The following is a 19,289-nucleotide window of genomic DNA, read 5'->3' as shown; positions in this document are numbered from 1 at the left end:
CATATACCGACGCCCTGCAAACACCCTGAGCCTCTTTGACATTTCAGCCGAGCACCAGCTTATGTTACATCATCACCCCTTTGGCAAAATCTGCTTGATGAAGCTTCGGAGGAACTTCAATGGAAAATCCTGCGGGCAAATATTTCTAATCCATACACAAATCCCAGGCTTAGACATTAAAGTATACGCTTAACCTGAGTCTGAAATCAGACCACTTCCTGCCATTCAAGTGCATGTTGTTTGATTGTTATGGGGCTTCTTCATACTCGCTTTATAGAGCGTTTCGTGATCGCTGTCATGTTCCCTTGATGATCGCTTCTATTTTGACTGGTGCAATTAGCTTCAGCTCATTCAGTTACATAACGTCCTGACAAACTGTCACCTCGATGATGCTCATACCTCTGTGGCAGGTATCGACCTATTTCCATCCAGCATGTCACAAAGTGCTGGTGGGAGAATAGTTTAGTAGTTTCTATCATTCTAAATATTCTCATTTTTGATTGATTTACTAAACACTTAAATAAGGTGACATGGCTGTACATTTGTGAACATTAATTCTGGAAAACAGACAGAACTAGGATGTTCTCAGATGTCAAAAGGTTCATATCATACATGTAACAGTTGGATTTTTGCTGCACTGGTACCTCCACTATCAAAAAAGGTCAAAAAATCGATCAGAATTTCGTAAGACTTTTGAAAAAACAAAAAACAAACATTTGTGAAACATGCATGCAAAGTAAAGCACATCCAGAATTCATTTCATTTTTGTGTCTTTTCTGAAGTCAATTTCAACTTTCTGTAACCAGACTGGAACACAAAATGAGACTGATCACAATGGAGGCAACGCTTCAAGTAGCAAATGCAGACGTTTCACTGCTTCTGAATGTATGAAGATGCAATCGATGAACAGTAAAACTATTAAACCATTTCAGTCATTTTAAAATACAGTGGTGGAAAAAAGTTTTCAGACACCCTTAAAATTTTACACAATCTCAAATACTATTATGAAATATTTGTGGAAAAATCTGTGTTTCTAAAGGTGTGGCTGCATTAGACAAATACAAATGATTTTTTTTGTTTATCATTTACAAGAAAAAATAACAAAACTAAATTCTTGACAGTTTCAATATGTCAGTTCTCAACATTGCCGTTATGAAAGTCAACAAAAAACAGAGAATGTCTTCAAAGGTTTAAAATGTAGCAGTCCTGCCATTAGCAGCAGCAGCGCTCTAATCCTGGCTGGCATGTTCCCTAGGAGTCTTTGACACTGTTGAGGGCTAATCTTGTCCCATTCTTCTTAAATCACTGATTTTAATTCTTTTAAATTCTTCGATTTATGCTTTGAAACGGACCTTTTGATAATCTACCATAGATTTTCAGTCATGTCTGGGGATTGAGCTGGTCACTAAGATCTAGATATCGTGCTCCTGCAGCCAAGTTCTGCTGGCCCTGGATGTGTTCAAGGGTCATTATCTTGTTGAAACATCCAGTTTTGACCTCGACGGAACAGTGAATGTGCAGAAGGGAGCATGTGGGTTTGGAGAACGGCACAATACTTGGCAGAGTTCAGTGTGCCATCACAGACAGTGAGATGAGCAACACCAGCAGCACTCATGCATCCCCAAATCATGATACTGCCTCCACCATGCTTGACAGTAGGTACTGTACACGCTGGAGATAATGCTTCTCCTGGCCTTCTGTGTACCCTCACAGGAGGAAGATAAAACTGGACTCATCTGACCGCAGAATCTTCTTCTAGTTCCTGGCTGTCCCAATTCTTGTGTACTTGGGCCCAACGACGCTGAGCTAACCTCCGTCTCTCATTGATCAGGGCTTCTTGACAGCTTTGTAGGACCTTAAACCATGATCTAGAAGTCGGCCCTGTACAGTGCAGGTGGAAAACTGGACACCAGTTTGGTTTGACTACTGCTGCTGAAGCTCCTGTGATGTCATTCAGTGTTTTTCTCTGCTCATGTGGATCAAGATGCCGTCATTTCTTACTGAAGAAACCCTTGGACGCCCAGATCTTGTTTTTTCTTCCAAACTGTATTTCTGCAGAGTGAATCAAACTGCTGAAGCCTGTAGGACTGCATCTGGACTTCCTGGCTATCTGGCGGCTGCTGTACCCTTCCTGGCTGAGAATCTGTATCTTAAGGTGTGTTTCTTGCATTAGGTTCCTTGTTTTAGCCATTTTTGTCTCTGAAGAACTTTCATATGTAGACACAAAGGATGGCAACAAAAATTGTGTCTTTTAATGAAAAGCACAGCCTTCATTAGTGGATCACTGGTACCAAAATCACTTAACTCAAAATTTCTTATGTATTTTTAGGGAACAAATCAATTTTAAGTTTTTAATGGCTTTTTTTTTTAGGATTTGTTCAGTACTTTGGCTGTGACTGTACTTAAAAAGTTGCTCTTACAGACCTAAGAGTGGTTCTTACTGCACTATTTCACAAATGCATGGGATGGCCAAAAACTTTTCTCTAACAGTGTGGTTGTGGTAACAAGGACTAGGGGCCAAAGTCCACCGCTTCAGGCAGTTTTTAAAGATCTACAGAGTCCCTTTGCAGAAAAACGCTATCACCGATAATCATAGTTTGAACTGAATGCGAAAGAATTCTTGACTTAGCACACAAACTTTCTTTAAAATGTGAATACTGTAGCAGAGGGAGACCAAAACAATCTCAAATGACAAAAGAATAGAGACAACAAGTTCATTATTTTGGATTTTATATATAAATTAACGATTTATACATTGCTGATAAAGAAAAAATACAAATTTTTTTTGATCTTACATGACATTTACATGTGAAAATTTACACAACATATTCAATAACTTACAAATGCTTTATTTGCATAAAAAATATATCTCTTTACAAAAGTTTGGAATATTTACATATTCATATACACAGTTTGTTGAATGGGATAACAATTGTGTGGTACATTTAAAAGCATTCTACTGTACTCTGGAGTCTCTGGATGTACGACTGACTGTATATTGTTTTTACCAGATGCATTTCTTTTCTCATCCATAAGAAATATGAACTCGCAAAATATATTACATATAGATAACACAAGACATCTTGCCAAAGAATGCCATCAAGTATCAAAACTGTATAAATGTACAAAATGGAACAGCAATGACAGGAGTCAACATAGTGGTACAAAGTTTGATAGCAGCAATTGCTATACTGGATCACTTTTTTGCCAACATGCACATGTATGAAACTATGAGCTGCTTTTCAATGCCTCTCCAAAGACAAACCTTCTGACATCACTCTGCTAAATCATTGCAAACTGTGCAGAAAAATGCCACTAGTGTGCAGTTTTACTAATGCAATATACATCATGTCTTCCTTAAAAACATATGCCCATACAACATTGAAGGCACTGCAATGATGTAGAAATGTGATGACAGTGTCAAATTCATTTTTTAAAACATAATTGGTCTCGGATGATGGCACAATACTGATGGTGGCTCATGTTGAAGTGTGCAAATTCTTTCATTTATACTGTACATTTGTTGGCAGAAGCTGATGGTTCTGTAAGACATTGGAATAACCATTTGTATCAGTGGGTGTTAATAAAATAGGCCAAGGCCATGTATTTACCCAGAGTCTCAGAGTAGGAGTAGGGATCGAGAATTTACCGACTAAGGCACGGTTTCCCAAAAGAATTATAGAACCACTGCTCGGTTTCTGAAAGCCAGAGATGATGTGGTGTTTGCACTTATTCTGTCTTCAAATCACTCCACAGTAAGGCAGACGCATGCTCAAATTTTTATCAACAGGAAACAAGACATCGAGCTTTATCCTTTATCCCTGCCCACTGAGATATATTTGCACTGATTAATCAACATCCAGGCTTAAATAAACTTCAGGGAAACCTGGCCAGTTGTAGGTGAAGTGCAATGCAGGTATTCTTCAATAAAATCTGAAATCATTCGGCAAGAAGCTCCTACTGTGAGAGTCTTGATAAATCCAGGATCAAGGCTGGGGTTAAGTCACTCCAAATTTGGCTTAATTGGGGCACAAAATAATTCTGAGCTGGAAAAATAATTAGACTAAGAACAATTACCTAAATATAACTCAGTTGTCAGAACCGTAAGATACGTCCCCACATCAGCAATACACTCAAAGACTCTCAGGCTACTCAGAAACTTAAATTGTCATACTTAATATTTCTGAAAAAAACTAATTCATTGCACACAGCTTGATAATAAACCCTAATGTCGTCTGTATCTCTGGTGAAGAAAATGCTCTGTTGTTGTCAAAGAACCTGCAATGTAACAATAGAAGCCCTAGCCTTCCCAATGGCACTCAGTAAATTGTACTGCACTTCAGTAATTAAATCCCTGGCCATGTATTTCGTCTGTAGGAGGTACCGTCTAATTAGGAGGTATAATTGACCATATAACTTTGAACAGATTACAGCACCAACACTATTCAAAAAGAGGCAGTTTCTTTTCAACTATTTCATCTCCTCTTACGCAGCCTGGAGCTTGGAAAATAGAAAACAGGTACAATGATCCACTCACAGTTGAGAGGCGTCTCACCTCCATAACAGAAAAGAAAAATCAAGACTAGAACAAAATAAAAAGAGGACGGGACTGAGTCTGGGCTGTTTTTTTTTTCAGAAAGAAAATCGCCATAATTTTCATTTGGCATTGTGAAATAACCCCTCTATATTTATACTACAGAGCCTAAAATACTCTATTTTATCTATATGCCAGAGGCTCTTGTATTTGTAAAGCCAACACTCACAGAGTGCAAAAAAACCTCCTCTCTTCGCCGCACTACGGGAAGATCTGAAAAAGTGTGGAGCCTCCCTTCCTCTCTTTCATCTTTTATCTTCTGTATACGATCGATTGCAACTACCTTAAGTGTAGCTGAAAGTGTGCTTTATGCTTCTGAGCAATTCTGTGTTCGCTGAAACTGGGAAATCATAAATATGTCTATATATATTCATGTGAAGCAAACAAGGAGACGTTGTTATTCTCCAACCATCTCCATGTGTCTCTCTCCCTCCTTCTGTCTAACTCTCATAGACATCAAACCATGGTGCAGATGGTGTTGAGATTGGGGTCAAAGCGGACAACTTTCCCCTCAGCAGCTTTTGTGTTTGTGTTATACATGGGATTCTCAAAAGTGGCTTGTCCATTGTTGTTCTCGTGGACCGAGCATCCTGTGTACTGCGCTTTATCGGTTTTCCTGAGGAAAAAAAACAAGGAAGTTGCACATTAGCTGAGAGACAGTATCCCAATTATCTCCCCTCCTTCAAATCAAATAAACATGTTTCCATTATCTTGGTGTGGACAGCTGCAGTAGGTAAATGAGGCTGGATGGTAATTATACTTGAAAAGAGCAGTCAGAGGAGCCCAATGCCATTTCACTGCTAACTAACACAATGAGAGCAAATTTTGCACAGATTTGTCACACACTCCGTGTGTATGTGCAGTTCAGACAGGTAATTTGTTCAAATTAACACAAAAGCTTTCCATCTGCACACAGTGCACATTGCTGCTGTGCAGTTTGGATGCATACGGACATGGAGCATGTTGTATATTGTATCAAAGTAGGCCTTAGAAATGCCTGATTTATGCTGCTGTGTAATACGGTTTGGATGGTAACACGTTGACTAATATTGCATCACGCTTTGAAGTCTCTCACAAGTACACTACTGTATCCAGTGAGGAACCTTCGCTGCAGTACAGCAGTGGATGGAAGTGGGCCACAGTGTACCACCTCATTCTGATGTGTGTTTGTTTTGGATGCAACTCAACAAACATCTAAATAAATCTGGAAATCTAAAACTTTTTCAGCAGCAGATCTGTGGTAAATAACTTAAATTCAACCTGGGACACACAGACTTGCAAAAATCTACTTTCTCATGTGGGAACCAAAGAAGATACAGACAACAGCAGAAACTAAAATTAGCTATTATGGAAGACACTGGGACGCGCTACTCACCGCTGCTTGTAGAGATAAAAACCGAGGCCTGCAAAGATGAGAGCAAAGAAAGGCACGAGGATCGCGACGGCAACAGAACTGCTGTTGGTAGAGCCGTTGTTTTCTGGATCACTGAGTGTAATGTTCTCTCTCACACTCAGACCTGCGGAAATAAAACAATAGATTTGTCCAGAGAATATGTGCAAAGGTCTGTATTCAATGTATTTACTTCAGATTTATATTCACAAATTGCCACAGACAGACAATGATGATAAAAAATGGAAAAAAACTAGAAACATACATATCATTTAGCGGTGTCAACGATGACGATGGTGATGATGAAGATAACAATGCTGACGAGTTGGAGTCACAGCAGCAAAATGATAAAGACGGCAACCATAAAGATCACTCTGATTATCGTCACAGTGTGTGATAATAATCTGGTTGAAGACAATCATGATGACGACAGAAGCACAAAAACATGAAGGACAGTGATGCTGAAAAGTGATAATCTGCTGCATGCCTGAGCCGAGACGTGCTTCATAGCAGATACGCTACAAATGCATTCATTCTGATTATACAGTACAGACCAAACATAACATACAGCTGTAGAGTTACGAGAAAGAAACCCGAGTTCCACATCCCATTTGTGCAAAGTTGAGGTCAGACTATGCGACATTGGCACAAATATAGCTTGAACCAAAAGAGTTGAGGCATTGGGGGTGACAATGAGCGATGCGTAAGGTGACATTAAGGTGACAGCAAGCTATGATTGGTCCGAGGCCAAATCATGGAAATAATTTATGACCCAATAATCGTCTAATCTGAGTCGGTGGCAAAAATATTGAACAAAGCAGAAGTTGAACCAAGCTGGATCAGGATTGCATTAAAAACCTGCAGGCTGAATTGAATTTTAAGGTGACCACACAGCATTTAGCATCACACTCACACACACCGTTCAGCACAGTGAAGCACTCAGTGAAATAATAATAAGCAAAACTGATTTTCCGAGTGCAGGAGGATGGTAGCATCATGTTCTTTTCTTCTTTTGTAAAAAGTAGAACATGAGAATGAGTGACTGACAGTGAAGTGACCCACTCTGTTTCAAAAGATGCTTACCAAGCCGCTGTAGTCCAAACTGTCCGTAGTCTTTACCCTGTATGAAGCCTTGGAACACATAGCTGCCACCCTCAGGCTCAGCCGAAACCTGGGAGGAAAATATCACACAGAGCTCAAGCAGCAGTACATTTTGCATAAATAGTAAACAGTGTTCCACCTATTCCGCAGCACATCAAAACCTGCAGATATACCGTATTTAGTAAGGCAGTCAACAAATTCTGTCATGCTACATTCAAAAATAACACCTTTGTTTTTTGAAACTCGGCTCTAGAAGCTCTGCAGAGCGCTATCAATAGCTCAGCGGTGTGCAGTCACCTGTCACAAGTTGTTATTAAGCGGACCTTGAAGTTTATTTTGGAAGAGGAACATCAATTCCACCAACAAAAATTGTTCTGCGGTTGTTCCGAGTCCCTCAGATGTCAGGTGTGTGTCTGAGCTTATTCAGCAAATTGTCAATGCAGGAAAACTGCAACGGATCAAACAAGGTGCCTGATGCATCTAATGTACAGTGAATGCACATATATATAGAAGAAAACACACAGTAAGGCAGGAAATTATTATTCTGTCTGTCAGTTTCTTCTCATACATTGTGATTTTTTCTTTTTTTGGCACTTTAAGTAGGATCACAACAATAATAATGAGGAAACACTGGTTTGATTCAGTCCAGGAAAAGCTTATTTTTGGCTTCAAAGTGTTGACAGTCCATCTGCCTGTAATAATACACTTGTCTGTCAGACTTAATAAAAATAAAGTAAAATAAATAAAAAACAGTCGCGGCTTTAAAAGAACACGAGCCAGGTGCTTCAAATTCCTGTGTATACTCACAAATCCATCCATTGCCCAGGTCTCATCAGTAATCCTGCTTAAGGAGCTGTGGGCCAGCGCTCTCATCTGGTACAGCAGGAGCATTAACCGTGCCTCCTGGCGTTTGTAGACTCCTACAATGCAGAGGACAAGAGGCGAGAAGAGAAATGATGTGAGTAAAGCGATGAGGCAACACGAGTGTGGCGGAATGGAGAGGGGAAGAAGAAAGGGAGGCAGAGAGAGGCAAGAAGGGAAAATAAAGAAAAACTCAAGAAAGGAGGAAAACAGCTGAGGGAGGAGGAGACAAGTGACTCTCGAGTGGACAGTTAGTCAGTCAGTGAACACTAATACATCCGTCTTTAGAGCCAATAGTTAATTTCCACTCTCATGCATGAGATCATTTGGTGATTGACTGATTGACACAAGGCACCCTCAAAATAAATGGAAGTGACACGCAGAGGTAGTGAGAGGAGGAGTGGGGAGGTGGAGGGGAGGAAATGGAAGACAGATGATTTATAGATGACTCACCAGAGAGCAGAAACTCCATGCTACTGTCGGTTAAAGTTACATTGACTTTTCCCGTCGTGGCATTAAAGCTTGTCACTGTCAAAGTCATTGGTTGCTTCTGGCCCTTGTAATCATAGGAACCCTTCCAGACGAAATCAGGGGCAAAGACATTGTCAGGAACTGTAGGAAAATAAAATAAGAAACCTCATTAGGTGATGCTGTGAAAATATGAAGAAAGGCAGAGGTCACCAAAAGTGTCTTGTGTGTGTTTCAAAATAAAATATTGATAAATTTGCAATTCAAGATGATGATTTGCACCCGCATTGCAAGAGGGTAATTAGATATGCAGTGAAATCAAAATATCAAACAGTTGATAACAATCCTTTCATTCAATTTGAATGATATCGAGTCCTTTATATGCTCCGACAATCTCAGTTAATTAAGCACATTCTGAAAGAGAACTCTGGACTTGCTCTGTGGAACTGACAACTTTTTCAATAGTTACGCAGTCCGAAAACTTTTTCTAGCACAAAAAGGTGACTGCCTGTTCACAGCATGCACAATTACTAGGTAGACTGTATTCCTCAGGATTCATTTTATTGTCGAACAATTAGAATGTGCTAGCTTGAGCCTCAAACCTGAATGTTTAACAAAAGCAAAATGAGTTTCGTCTTCCTCAGGGGAATAAAGAAGTGTGAAGACTTATTAATCAGCTACGAGTGTGCAGCATTATTGGGAAACTAAATGATAAAGAGCTAACTTGTTTGGTCTCAACAAATCACAAAAGGAAAATTAAATAACTAATTTGTGAAAGCAGCAATCTGAGCCTCCACAATGGTGTAGAAGTCTGTGAATCTCGTGCTTAGGCAGAGCCACAAGTTCTAAATATCATTTAAAGTCAGGTGATGGAGGTCGAGTCATTATTTGGTCATATCTGAGGACAAGCAGTGGTTTAGTTGACATGTGATGGAGCATCGTGCTGCATAAAGGTCATGTAATCTTGAAAGCTGTGGACTTGTTCCTGTATCACTGCTTGACGAAGCCATCTTCCAGAAACTGGCGGTATGTTTGAGAGTTGATTTTTAATCAATCTTCAGCTCGAAAAGGTCCAACCGGCTCATCCATAATGACAGTGGGCCAAGCCAGTAGCTCTCGTCTACCTTTCTGGCGCCTGACTCAAAGTGGTGTTCATTAGTGATCCAGCCACAGGCCCATCCATCTGCTCCATCAACAGTAATCCCTCTCATCTGCCCAAAAACCTTTGAAAGATCTATCGTCAGGTATTTCTTGGCCCAATCTTGACGCCTCTGCTTGTGAATCCATTCAGTGATGGTTCTGTTACAGTCTGTTTCTTTTCTTTGTTTTTTATCTCAGTCAAGTCTCTAAGCACTTTGTTCTTCTGGACATTAGGCTACTGCTCTATAATATGGTGCCACCACAGGATGACGGCTTCCTTGAAGCTTTACATTTGTTTTTGAGTCTTTTGCAGTTTTTGCACACTGTCATCTATATTTACCACTAAGTGCTTCAGTGTCCACATTTCAGGCCTTATTGTTTAGCTTTGTCAGGTGTTGAATCTGTCTAAAAAGCATTTTAACTGTGCAAGTTGAATCTCTTTTTTGGCAGATTTTGAGGTAATAAAGATGCCTAATAATTATGTACACCTTACAGTTTTTCTCAATTGCTAAAACACTAAACCCTATTTTCTGAACCAAATTTTCAGTTGCCTGAACCCACTTGTTGAATCAGTCACTCTTTTGGCAAAACCGTAAGCACTTTTCACCTGTTTAGACATCTCGTCAACCTATTATCATTGTGATGCACATGTGTTGCATAATGGTGAGCACAGGTGGCAAAAGTCAAACACAGTTAAAGCTCAGGCGTCACCGGTTAAACACAACAACTCAAAATTGATCACACTTGTGGCTAATGATGTGAGGGTACATATAAGCCAGAGCACTGGTTTGTGAGGCACTACAATGGACAGAAATCTTAGAAGAGGAGCATGGATACGGCATGCCAGGGGTTCTTTCCCCTGTTGCCTGGCCAGAGAAAATGCGGCCTGTGATGTAGATGAAGTCCTGTGGCCTGACCCAGTACGGAGAAGTGATGCTGTGGCAGAATATTGCACTTATTTTCTTTGTACTTCATTTGTATATTTTTGTGCTTTATTTTTACGTACAAGTGCTATATGTAAATGCACAGGATTTCTGTTTTGTTTTTTTTTGCAAAGAAGAGTCAGAGGCTTTGTGAATGTAGCTTGAAAATTGGGTTTTGTGTTTACAGTTTAGGGAAAAGGTGAGCAGCTTTCCAGGAATGTGTCTTAGCAATCAAGAAAAACTGTAATATAAGATGTGAATCACTTCAAGCAACACCCTGCCGCATCAATACACTACCAGTCAAACGTTTGGACACACCTTCTCATTCAATGGTTTTTTATTGAATTATTTTATATATTGTAGATTAATACTGAAGACATCAAAACTATAAAGGAATATATATGGAATCATGTTGTAAACAAAGAAGTGTTAATCTTCAGTATTTATAAAATAATACAAATAAATAAATAAAATAAATGAATGTCAATGTGTGTCCAGATTTTTGACTGGTTGTGTACATCTCACTGCAAAATGATTACATACATTAGCATGAAAGCTAGTTGCTAAATGGAAACATAATAGAATGCCATACATGAAATCCTTGCCAAATGAGCTTACACAATGCTAAGAAAGCCTGTCAGTGCCAGGTACTGTAGATCTTAAATTTTGAATGTGTTTTCAGTGGCAAAATTCTTAGTGTGGCACACTGGTAGAGAACCAGCAAAGATCACGTTGCCAAAGCTGAAGAGGAAGGCAACTGTAGCGATGGAGATGGATTCGGCTAAAGTAACTGGGACTGCTGCAGAGTCTTTGGCAGGAAAAACTTAGTAGCATCCAAGAAAAATTTCTGATCCTCTAGATAAATATTAAACACTGAAGTCAGAGGAAGAATTACAGTCTAAAAAAAGCAATCAACAGGAAGTTAAATATTATAAGCATGGATCCAGTTCTTGCATAATTACTGCTAGAAGGAGGAAGGAAAAAAGTTACATACTGCAGCTTACAAGTTCACATTGTTTTAGTTGGACAGTGTGCATGGAAACAATGATAAAGTCAGAATACTAAGTTGCCTAATAGTTGTGGGTGCAGTGTTGTTAATACAAAGAAATACAAGTAATCAACCAATCAATCCATCCATCAACCTTCATCTAAACGCAGAACTACACTGAGGTAATGGCCTCGTTTGCAATATACAGTAACACACCAAGACAAAAACAAACACAAGGTGCAGACATACAAATAACTAACATATAAAAAAAACAGCTGAAAAATATTTAAACAAGGCAAACTAATAAAACCATTAGGAAAAAACAGAGCCATTGAAACAGAAGACAGAGTGAATCAACTAAAATCAGAACAGCTGGAGGTGAGAGAAGATGAAATTCTAAACCTACATTGTGAGAAGGATAAAAGGGCAAACTTGAAATAGATTCTTGAGGTAAAATAAGGTCTAAGGGGAACTGTAGATGTCTTGTAATATTATTTCAAATGTTGCTGCTAATAGCTCTTTACTCTACGCGACACTTTTAATGTAAGGGTGAAATAATATTCTAAAAGGAATAAAAATTACCTGCACTTCTTTTTGGAGTTCAGTTTATTTTCCGAGACAAATCTGCAAGTTTTACTTACATGACCGGTGTTAATGATAGAATATTTTTATTAGTTTATTTTTGGCACTGAAAAGTTTCTATCCAAACCACATATGGCATCAATTAACTTTAATAATTTTTAAACACAATCAAAATTTATACATTGCATTAAACTCACTGATACTCAAAGCAAATTCAGAGTTTCTTGAATATTTACATCATAACTATATCTCTTCCGGTTACATGCATGCATTACAGTACAAGCTATAATTAAATTCCCTGCCGTACCAGTATTTTCTAATTACAGATGGATTACACTGTACATGATAAGTAGATATTGCCCCAGTTGTGACCTGTGAATATTTCCTAATACTAATTATGTTTAATTATGTTTTTGTAACAATTATTCACTCTCAATTATTTAGAAAATGCCACATATTGAGCGGCAAAGGAGGGGTGTTATATTTGTATTGACTTCATAACACACAGTGCCAGCTATTTTCCTCAAATGCTAATTATTTTCCTCCTGTGAACCTGCAACATGCTGACACAAAGCTACATTATTCACACTTAAAGGGGAACTTCGTTTTTTTTCAACCTGGGGTCTGTTTTCATATGTCATTTCATACATGTGAGTGATGGAGAAATGAATTTTTGACATAGCTCCAGTATTTAGCCAGGCAGGCAGCTTAGCAGCTCAGCTAGCAGCTCAACTAGCGAAAAGTATGGGGCAACTTGCCCCCCCGCGTCAAAGTCCGCCCTAACGTGCTTTTTTCCCCACACTGACCGGCTCGGATAGTCTCAATGAGTGTCCAACAACATACTAGAGATGAGAAGTGAACGAAAACCTCCACGTTACCTGGCGATCGCTCTTTGTCGTGGTCTGTATCCAAATTTCAGGACGCTAGAAAGCAAATCTCAATCCGAAATCGCGCGATAGCTCACGTCAAAACTGGTGTTTTGGCGCGAGCTATTGCGCGATTAGGGCGGACTTTGACGCGGGGAGGCAAGTTGCCCCATACTTTTCGCTAGCTGAGGTGCTAGCTGAGCTGCTAAGCTGCCTGCCTGGCTAAATACTGGAGCTATGTCGAAAATTCATTTCTCCATTACTCACATGTATGAAATGACATATGAAAACAGACCCCAGGTTGAAAAAAACCGAAGTTCCCCTTTAAGGATAAATAGAGAGTAAAAAGCTATTTCTGTGATTTTGATAAAGATGTGAACAGATTTAACTACATTACAATGAACTCAGTGGATAGGCAAAAAGCTTGCAGAGAGAATATGATGAAAATTTCTTGTACGCGATTGTGAGTCAAGGTCTTAGAAGAATCTGTAACATTTGTCGTATCCAGGAAACCAGACATTGCAAAACTTGATGCTGGTCTGATCAAAAGACAGATACAGGACCATCAACTATTGAGTCTGTTAGCTAAATAGCTCGTACAATTCAATACTCACCGTTTATTTTAGGGCTCGGGGTCCCTGGTACGGGTTTGACATTTTTGTCATGTGATTTGGAGCCGACTGCAAAAGAACATTAACATGTAGGTCACAAAGACACAGAGAAACACAGTAAAGATTCACGGCTGAGGATGTTTCGAAACACTATTGAGCTGTAACATGCTGCTTGCATTAAACTTTCCCTTATGTTCAAACATTTAGGAAACTGGTACCACAGCGACACGACAAGTTCACAGAAAACTCCTCATTACATTTGATTATCAGCTTGTCAGTTTTTCTAAAGTATATTCTACCAAACCACCCTCCACAGTTTTGCACAACCTTTCTCCGGAACTTTCTCACCGTTGGCTCCATCATTGCCCTTGCAGACCTCTGACAGTCACGTACCTCTGCACACCGGCACCTTGCCAGTCCAGCTGCCATCAGAGCGGCAGACGCGGTGCTCCGAACCCCCAGAGAGGAAATAACCTGGCTGACAGGTGTACACCAGGGTGTAGCCGTAGGAGGGCAGGTCCAGACCTGTGACGTCTGCATTGGCTGGGCTCCGCGGCTGCTTGCAAGAGTGAGCTGAAGATCAAGCAGAAGGCAAATGTGTCAGTACACACACACACACACACACACACACACACACACACACACACACACACACACACACACACACACACACACACACACACACACACACACACACACACACACACACACACACACACACACACACACACACACACACACATATATATAGAAATGCAGCCAAACACACACTTCCATGCACACACCCAGACATAAACAGACACACAGATAGACAAAAGATAATTAAATACTCCTTTGGGGGAGCAGAGAAGGGGCAGGGTGATAGAATAACAAGAATTAAAAATGAAGCACACACATTGAACTAAATCCAGGAAGCTATTAGGATGTATATATTTACATTGACATGTGTATTTTACTGCAATATGAGTATGGACACTTGTAATTGAGTTCTTACATTTTTAAAGTGTGCACTGATACATTTAAAGTTTGCACTGTTTGGAGATGGATAATGTGAACAGAAACAATGACAAGGCCAGAATACTAATGTGCCTAACAACTGTGAGTGTAGAGTCATTACCAGCAAATAAACGTAATCACACTGTGAATAATTACTCAGTATTTTGTTCAAAACTATGCCAGTTGTTAGTCATTCAAGCCTTGGCCTGCCAACCGTCAGGTGTTTCACGCTGAAATGCTGCACCACAACACAAGGTCGGATTTGGAACAAAGCATTTGGTGTGGTTTATGTATTTCTCGAAATAATCAAAATGTCAAGGACAGAGCCAACCTTGAGGAAGCTCAGCGGCGTCCTTGCAAAACAGCGCTGAAGTGAATGGCACTGTAAACCTTGTGAGAGCATGCACAAAGATTGTAAGGTCACACACACTCACGGACCCTTGAAGGAAGCAGAATGCTGACTAAAATAATTGCCCAAAAGGAAGGTTGTAAGTGAAGCCTGATCAGAAAAGAGACGGAGTTCGCTGAAAAACAAAAGCGAATCACAAAACTCTAAGAGTACATAGTTGCTTTCGAAAGTAGTCCTTACTTTCTGCACACTTTTGTACTGTAAATTGAATTTTAAATGCATTAAATTGCTGAAACACGCTTTTAGAAATGAATTAAAAATCAAAAACTGACGTCTCTTATTTAATTAAAGTATTTAGACACTTTGCTGCTGCACTTGAAATTGAGTTTGTTTTAATAATCCCTCATACCTATCTGCAACAAGAATGGAGCCCACCTGTGGCAAAGTGAATTGAATGAGCAGAGTTTAAAAAGGCACACACCTGTGAAGAATCGGATAAACAACCCAGTTCCAGGTGTTCAGAGCTTTCAAAGAGAGACTCACCCAGGAGGCTCCAACCTGTAATTGCTGCCAAAGGGGTTTCTACAGAGAACTGAATTAAAGGTCTGAATGCATACAAATGGGAGATTTTAGTTTTTCATTTTCAATAAATGAGTAAAAAAAAAAAATCTTCTAACAATTTAATTTTGTCATAGTAGCCTGCTCAGTGGAGATGTAAAAAAATGCAAAATTGTATCCATTTACAAATAAATTCATGACACAATAAAGTCTTTAAAAAGTGAAGGGTTCTGACTGTGATTCAGGTTTGACCTTCTTGATTCAGATTTTGAAGCTTATTAAAATATTCTGGAAAAAAAAAATGCAGACAGTGAATGATGTGCTGATTTCAGATAGTGTCAAAGCGCAGATTTCAAGCTTTAGCTGATTAGAAACGAGAGACAAAAGCTGCTATTGCTGTGTTGCCAAAACACAGGCCTCTTATAGACCATATTAAATATTTTCATTTTCTCGTGAGTGGGTCGAGTATACTTAGTTTAATTTTTCACATCAACAAACTCTCTCTACAAAACAAAAATTTATGCAAATCACCCCGCACCACCAAAAACACTGAGGGGTTCCACATTCAGGCTTGGAGGCATCAACAATAATGTGAAAATAGCGAAATAATTTTGCAGCTTGTGAGTGAAAGAATACGGTGCCAGCTGTCAAATGAGAGACAGCTGCATGTGAGTCACAGAACCAAATCGGTCCTTCATGGCGTCTTAATGACATTAGTGGCAACAGAGTGTGGAGGGGATGCCAGGATGAAACCCAGTTTCTGAGCTTTATGAAAGGCGAGGAGACTGCAGGAAATTCCTCATGTTGGATATTATTTCTGCTGCTGCTGATGTGTGTGCACATGTCTGCAGACATAATGTTCATGATTTGGAGAGTAAAGCAGGTCTATCAAGGTGAGTTGTACGCTGAAATCGAGCAGGATAGTTGTCGAATTCATCTTATACTCGGCTGCAGAAAGAGGTGCAACCATTTAGTCTGCATTAGTAAAGACTGATGGGGAGAGCACAAGGACAAGTGTATAAGTCAACTGTATGTGCCACCCAGAGCTTCATAAATCTGCTCTTAGGAAATCTAATGTGGTTTCCATTTACACTGCACGAAAACAGAAAAAGTGCCTCATTCTGTAGGTTGTAGATATGAAGTCTGGAGAGCTAAGTAAATAAACAGATAACTACATAAATAAAGTGTCACCTCGCTGCCTGAGTACAAGTCTGTGTAACCCATTTAAAATGACAAACTGTCAGCACATGTCCAGAGCGGTTGTACAGTTTGTAGACCATGAATGCTAAAGACACTTACAAGGCTGTTGGATTGTTGTATCAAAGCTGTGTCGTATCCTTGATCAAGTTCTGCTGACAGTGCCATGTTTATTTACACTTCAAACAGTGCAGTAGTCTTTACTCCTGATATTATACGAGGCCTCAAAGGACATTTTTTCTGTCACACGACAACATGCAATGTTCTTAGTTCAAAGTTGGTATCTCAGATGGAGACAGAGTGCATTAGTTAGAGACCAGAGGCTCAGCACAGGGAGACAGATAGAGGCAGCAGGAGCACGGAGACAGTCTGCTGATGGATTTCTGGTAGAGACGAGGACGCCAGCCAGCTTCAGCAGCAGCAGTTCACGGCCAAGAGAACAATGTCAACTTTTAAATGTTCCTTGCAGGGTTTTATTAGTTGGGTTTTTTTTTGTGTGTGTGTGATATTTGTAACAGCTAGTGTCTCTTGGTGCACTGAATGAATAAATTACATTTTAAATCAGCACCATTTGTTGCTAAATTTGAAAACACAGTGAGCTGGAAAGGAATTTGGGGATTTGGTGTGTTTACCCAAAAACAACAACAACAAAAAAGAAGTAATCTGATTGAAGATAACGTGATTACGTTTCAGTAATATTAAACTCATGACTTGTGTCCATTGCATTTACTGCACTTGTGCTGATAATCTCTTCAAGTTCTTGCTTTCACTAGCAGCACAAGATTGGTTGGCCTCACTTGTAAATCCATTTAAGAGGTTTCTCAGTAACAGAAGAACATTTAATCATAGAGAAAGGTATTTTAGAGGATTTATGATTTTATTGTGACCGAGGGTCAACACACAGTGTTGGATCCATACAAAAGCACTCATACTCAGATACATATACATAACCGCCGTTTATCCACAATACATTATAGGTCAGGCAGCCCACTGGGTCTAAATGTTCAACTTCAAGGCTTTATGGGTGAAAAATTATTTTAAAAATCTACGTTGTACGTCAATGTAGTGAAAATGAATTATCCGAAACATATCCTAACCTTGGTTTACATTGTTGAATCTCCAGTGAGGTAAACATTATGCTCTTAAACTCACAGTAACCGGAAAATAGTGACAATAATAGTACAACAATAGTACAAAAGGAGGCTGCTAGGGCAAAATGACAAAAGTTACAATTATGAACAAACACAAGCTTTTTTAACAACATGCAAGTCCTTGTCTTGTTCTGGTCCTGATTGAATACATCATTCGAACTTGATGTGAACCACCAGACTAATGAAATCAACAAAAGCTAATCAGAGTCTGGAGTTAAACTTGGAGTCCAATCAATAAAACAGGATTGGAAGTGTGGGTGAGAGCAGCTGTGACTTATGAAAAACACACAGAGTTTGCTGTTCACAAGAAGCCTGTGCTGATGTTTCACAGAAGAAGAGATTTGCATATTTCCATGAAACTAAGAAGGGTTATAAAAATTCAAGAGTTCAGATATTCATCAGTCCACAGTTGAACAAACTGTCCATAAATAGAGATAATTTAGCACCATGGCTACTCTCAGCAGAGATGAGTCCAAAACCACAACACAGAATACAAACAGAGGTGAAAACGATTTTTAAAAAAGACGAAAAAATAAGAAAGAAAACATGCTGGAAAGGATGGTCCAAAAAACTAAAAGATAAACCTTCTGAAAGATGTGCTGGTCTGATCTGCTGCTACTTGTGATGCTAGTTGGAGGATGTTGCAGGCAGAAGAGGTTTGACTCCTTATTAAATCCAAGAGCTCACTTACTTTCTCCAGCAGCAAGCAGTATGAATGTTTAATGTTGAAAGATTATAACTGTTTGTGTTTTATTAGCTTAATCATACTGTGTTTGTCTGCACTTGTGGTGTAGATGAAGATCAGATTAGATTTTATTAACCAGGCAGTTCCAGCGGGTTCTGATTTTTTTTTTCTTGTCACTGTATGTGCAGACTTGTCAAAAGTTTCTGGCTTCTCCTTGGACACATATATATTCATACACTTGACCTGCAAATTTAAAGTTAGCAAGGTCTTTTAATGAAAAATTCTCAGAAAATATGGCCTACGGTGTGATATGAATGTATAACATCTACTGGATGTTTCTACCACCTGTCAGGTACTGAGCCAAAGTGGTGCAAAGTTACAGGAAAAGTTAACCGAATTTAAAAGACACCTGTATGCAAAATAAACCTGACAGATTGCAGCATATAAATTGTCATAATTCTGATTACTCAACCTAAGCTACCAATGATAAACACTAAGAGAAATATTTCTCAGTCACATATTTGACACAATTGAGAATTAATTCCTAAATGTATGGAGTAGATAATCTGATGACCATTAAAGATACATTTCTGTATTTTAATTTCAGTGGTAAGAATGACAATAAAATCAAAAATGCTAGAAAGTTAAGAACCTGCAATCATCTAGTCTTATCACTTTAAGGTTATCAATGTCAAAGTAAATATGGCAGATGTTTTCTCAGGCTATCACTCAGTATAACAACAGAATCAGTTCTTGTTAACATATTTCATTTTCCCCCTCTTTTTGTCAGGCAGTATGACGTCTATTAATCCCATTATCGATCTATTAA

At 39.2% G+C, this 19,289-nt stretch overlaps 1 protein-coding gene across 5 annotated transcripts in view; it reads right to left on the bottom strand.

Annotated features, from left to right (window-relative positions):
* Nucleotides 1–2,713: 2,713 nt before the first annotated feature.
* LOC110966116 (CUB and sushi domain-containing protein 3-like) overlaps nucleotides 2,714–19,289 on the bottom strand; it is a 241,430-nt gene continuing 224,854 nt past the window's right edge. For all 5 annotated transcript variants that reach the window (XM_051956535.1, XM_051956536.1, XM_051956538.1 and 2 more), the window contains 7 exons: nucleotides 13,918–14,097; nucleotides 13,528–13,593; nucleotides 8,400–8,558; nucleotides 7,893–8,005; nucleotides 7,068–7,155; nucleotides 5,970–6,111; nucleotides 2,714–5,210 (listed from right to left, as the gene is read on the bottom strand). In XM_051956535.1, the coding sequence (XP_051812495.1) occupies nucleotides 5,051–5,210; nucleotides 5,970–6,111; nucleotides 7,068–7,155; nucleotides 7,893–8,005; nucleotides 8,400–8,558; nucleotides 13,528–13,593; nucleotides 13,918–14,097 (908 nt within the window). In that variant the 3' untranslated portion in view covers nucleotides 2,714–5,050. The remainder of the gene's footprint in view (nucleotides 5,211–5,969; nucleotides 6,112–7,067; nucleotides 7,156–7,892; nucleotides 8,006–8,399; nucleotides 8,559–13,527; nucleotides 13,594–13,917; nucleotides 14,098–19,289) is intronic.

This window comes from Acanthochromis polyacanthus, chromosome 12 (genome assembly GCF_021347895.1).
Source record: "Acanthochromis polyacanthus isolate Apoly-LR-REF ecotype Palm Island chromosome 12, KAUST_Apoly_ChrSc, whole genome shotgun sequence".
NCBI lineage: Eukaryota > Metazoa > Chordata > Actinopteri > Pomacentridae > Acanthochromis > Acanthochromis polyacanthus.
Note: the sequence above shows the minus strand (reverse complement) of the source record. Positions and strands in the feature narration are given on the sequence as shown.